General features: G+C 38.1%; 1 protein-coding gene across 1 annotated transcript; it reads left to right on the top strand.

The window, feature by feature from the left end:
• The first annotated feature begins 1,162 nt into the window (after nucleotides 1–1,162).
• LOC129250776 (uncharacterized) lies at nucleotides 1,163–3,640 on the top strand. The gene is made up of 2 exons (XM_054890373.1): nucleotides 1,163–1,478; nucleotides 2,922–3,640. Exons 1-2 carry the CDS (start codon nucleotides 1,163–1,165, stop codon nucleotides 3,638–3,640), a joined length of 1,035 nt encoding a protein of 344 aa, XP_054746348.1.
• Nucleotides 3,641–4,685: the final 1,045 nt, after the last annotated feature.

Raw genomic sequence — 4,685 nt, forward strand, 5'->3', positions numbered from 1 at the left:
ATAGCAGCCAAATGGCAAAGTTATTGACCCTATTTACCCACTCAATTACCCTACACGGCGGAAATCAACTAGTTCCGCGACTCATGCGAACACAGTTTTGGATACCAAAAATAGGGGCCCTCATAAAATCGGTGATCCATAATTGCAAAACTTGTATATTACACAAGAAGACACAAAATACACAATTAATGGCGGCATTTCCAGCTGAGAGGACAACCCTAACCCGTCCATTTGCCGTCACAGGAATAGATTTCGCAGGACCTTATGAGATCAAAAATTACACTGGAAGAGCATGCCTAAAAACTAAAGGATACGTCTGTATATTCGTCTTCGTCAAAACTAAGGCCATACATCTCGAACCTGTCAGCAATCTTACGACACAAGCATTCATGGCCGCATTTGTACGTTTCTTTTCCAGGCGCGGATGTCCTTCCGACCTCTACTCGGACAACGGAACAAACTTCGTAGGAGCTGCCAAAGTATTACTCAAAGATCGCCGAGAATTTCTCAAAACGCTACAAACCCAAGAAGTAGCCAGTTATGGACACCAAAACATCAATTGGCACTTTAATCCCCCAGGAGCTCCACACAGAGGTGGACTATGGGAGGCAGGTGTAAAAAATTTCAAAACCCATTTACAAAAAGTATCCCAAACTCAAAAATTTACCTTCGAGGAACTAGCTACTCTATTATCCCGCATAGAAAGTTGCTTGAACTCTCGTCCATTAAGTCCCTCAAATGATGACCCAATAAATTTAGAACCCTTAACCCCAGGACACTTTTTAATAGGTACGCCACTATTAACGCCCGCCGAACACAACTTAGAGGATACAAAATTAAGTATCATAAACAAATGGAAAAAATTAAAGGCCCTTCATCAACTTTTTTGTAACAGATGGAAAGAAGAATACCTCAAGGAACTCCACAAGAGATATAAGTGGAAATACCCTCAACACAACACCGAAGTTGATGACTTAGTCGTCATCAGAAACGAAAATCTGCCTCCAAACGAATGGAAATTCGGCCGAAAAAAAGGTGTACTTCGGTTCAGATAATAGGACCCGAGTGGTTGGCATTCGTACCACCCAAGGCACAATCACTCGTCCCATAACAAAATTAGTTATATTACCCAATTATTAAAAAGTTTCCTTTTCATAGGATCATGGCCCCCCAAACTCCCAGAAGGAAAAGCACTTCATCGGTCAACACCATTCGCCGAAGCAGCCCAACGTTGAGCATCTGCTCCCTCAGCACAACCCGCACTATGTCACCACTCTCGGACGAAAAGACTCTAAGAGCTTTAGCAATTCGCTCCCGACGATTCCGTGCGACTCTTTCTCCCATCCAAGAAGAGAAAGATAGTCGCATCCACCGCACAGCACGTCCCACCATATCTAGCATTACCCGACATAAATACAATGCACACCGAAACGTTGCATGTGGGATATGCAAGAAAGATCACCGACTGGTGACATGCTCAAAGATGCTTTCCATTTCAATTCAACCGGGCTATTCGGGGCATAACTAACTGAAATATGTTGCTTTCTGGTCATTTTTTTGTTCCCCCGAAAAAGTTTTTTTTCAAGAGTTATCGGCAATTTTGTTTTTCGGCTCAAACTCGATTTTTTTTAATTATATAAGAAATTTTTTTTTTAAATGCCCATAACTTAGTCAAAAATGAACCGATTTTAATAATTCTGGGTTCAAAATGATCGTAATTACTTACACGAGCGACTTCATATAGAAACAATTGCAAAAAAACTAGGTGAAAATTTTTTATTTAGCAAAAAAGAAAAAAAATTGAAATTTTTTCGAAATTCAATATTTCAAAAAGTGTATTTTGGTTTTTTTTATAACTTTTTCCAAATCAAGAGGACACCTCAAACTTCAATTAAGCTGAATGAATTTTTGAGTAAAAACCCTGTTTCGCACTTTTTGTTTTTTGCAAAATAAAACATGTTCAACTACTTTTTTGCAATTTTTTCTGCACGAAGTCGCTCGTGTAAGTAATTTCGATTATTTTGAACCCAGAATCATTCAAATCGGCTTTTTTTTGACTAAGTTATGAGTAATTAAAAAAAAATTTCTTATATAGATTCTTTCCATTTCAATTCAAAAGGCCTATTCGGGACATGTTCTTCGATTTCGATGTAACTCAAATATGTTGCTCTCTGGTCAAAATAATGAGACACGTATTTTTTTTCGCCCGAAAAAATTTTTTTTCAAGCTTTATCAGCAATTTTGTTTTTCGGCTCAAAATCGATTTTTTTTAATAATATAAGAAAATTTTGTTTTTAAATGCTCATAACTTAGTCAAAAATGAACCGATTTTAATAATTTTGGGTTCAAAAGGATCGTCATTACTTACACGAGCGATTTCATGTAGAAACAGTTGCAAAAAAGTAGTTGCAAATTTTTTATTTTGCAAAAAACAAAAAGTGCGAAACAGGTTTTTTACTCAAAAATTTATTACTCAAAAACAACTCATTTTAGCTACTGGGCATTCATCTTAATTGAAGTTTGAGGTGTCCTCTTGATTTGGAAAAAGTTATAAAAAAAACAAAAATACACTTTTTGAAATATTGAATTTCGAAAAAATTTCAATTTTTTTCCGTTTTTGCTAAATAAAAAATTTTTAACTACTTGTAAGTAATTACGATCATTTTGAACCCAGAATTATTAAAATCGGTTCATTTTTGACTAAGTTATGGGCATTTAAAAAAAATTGTTTCTTATATAATTAAAAAAAATCGAGTTTGAGCCGAAAAACAAAATTGCCGATATCTCTTGAAAAAAAAATTTTTCGGGCGAACAAAAAAATACGTGTCTCATTATTTTGACCAGAGAGCAACATATTTCAGTTACATCGAAATCGAAGAACATGACCCGAATAGCCCGGTTGAATTGAAATGGAAAGCATCCAAAGTACATAGCCATGAACATCAAGCAAAAGTTTGAGGCAGTAACGAAACACAAATATTGCATTAATTACTTGGCCAGATCGCACCGGACAAAGGATTGCACGAGTGAGAGGAGGTGTTCCACATGCAATGGAAAGCATCATTCCACCCTGCATGGGTACCCAAGATTATATACTCACGTCGCGAAAACGAAGGGAGACCGAAAGGTCGAAACCCATCGCTTTACCTCAAATACAGGACCCCCTTCATTACTGGCCAAGCAGACCCTAATACCAACGGCATTCATCCGCATAAAACACTATGACAAATGGCATAAGGTCAAAGCCCTGATAAATCCGACCCAAAAATTAAGCACCATCAGCTCAGAATTAGTGAGAAGATTGAGGTTGCCGATAACATATTTGAATGAATATCGTATCTGCCATCTCAAAATCGGATCGTTAACCGCCGAGCAGTTGCGACTTGAAGCTCACATCTTAATCTCGAAAGATTTACCCACACGACCCTATGAGCAGGACATAAGTGACGAGATTCGAAAACGTTTCGATCACTTAGTCCTCGCTGACCCTTCTTTCAACAGAAAAGACCACGTAATGATAGCACTTGGAGCGGATATATACCAACGTATCATAAAATCCGGCATATTCCACCCCGACAATGGCACTATTGCCGCCCAAAACACTGGGATTGGATGGACTTTAACTGGAACCATAAACTAGACCCTAAGTACAACTAAACACCTCAGCAATTACACAATTATTATGCCAGTTATTTTACACCAAATTAACCCATTTTTATTCGCAGATACTGCAAGGCGGCCGGGAGGTTTATTCTAAACAAACACATCCCTGCATTGTCCTCTTATATTCTGAAAAGCGAAAGAAGGACAATGCAGGAATAACCAACCGCACCAACATCGCTTTTACCCTTTAGTTATATTTTTAACTACAAGTGAAAGGACGCGTCACAGCAACATCAACCCAATAATATAAATAGTCTTCAAACGCCAGAAACAAATCATCAACAACAAAAGGTTAATATAAATAATATTGTTCGAAAATTTATACCCAATTTTTACCCATATACATTGGTACACATACGCCCTAGTACATAAAATAAAAAATTTATAAAGAATTCAAATTAACCCATTTTTTCTTATTTCGGAATCGGCCACATATCGTCGACATACCCCGTAATTTGTCGACGATATGTGGCCGATTCCGAAATAAGAAAAAATTACGAGTTACCAAAGCAATCTCTATCTTAATGTATGACGACAAAATTCAAAACGCAGTGGACAGTCGACATGCGATCACGGCTCGATCACGATAGGATAAACGTCTGAAGTAAATTTACCATGCGTCATCTCGACCTCGCCGACGATCATTTACCGACCGCTGTCGCCAACGTCAAATAGTGCTTCATTGGTCGACGCTTGCGAAATGTTATTGCAAAATTAACAATGAATTTGTGAATAAAAATATGCCTGTTGACTTCCGCGGGGAAAACTACATAACCATGCGCATTTTTGCATTATTCCGTTGTGTAGTTTAGGCGGTAGGCGGTAGGCGGTAGGCGGCCGCCGTAGCCGAATGGGTTGGTGCGTGATTACCATTCGGAATTCACAGAGAGGTCGTTGGTTCGAATCTCGGTGAAAGCAAAATTAATAAAAAAAAAAAAACATTTTTCTAATAGCGGTCGCCCCTCGGCAGGCAATGGCGAACCTCCGAGTGTATTTCTGCCATGAAAAAGCTCCTCATCAAA

This window comes from Anastrepha obliqua, chromosome 6, assembly GCF_027943255.1.
Source record: "Anastrepha obliqua isolate idAnaObli1 chromosome 6, idAnaObli1_1.0, whole genome shotgun sequence".
NCBI lineage: Eukaryota > Metazoa > Arthropoda > Insecta > Diptera > Tephritidae > Anastrepha > Anastrepha obliqua.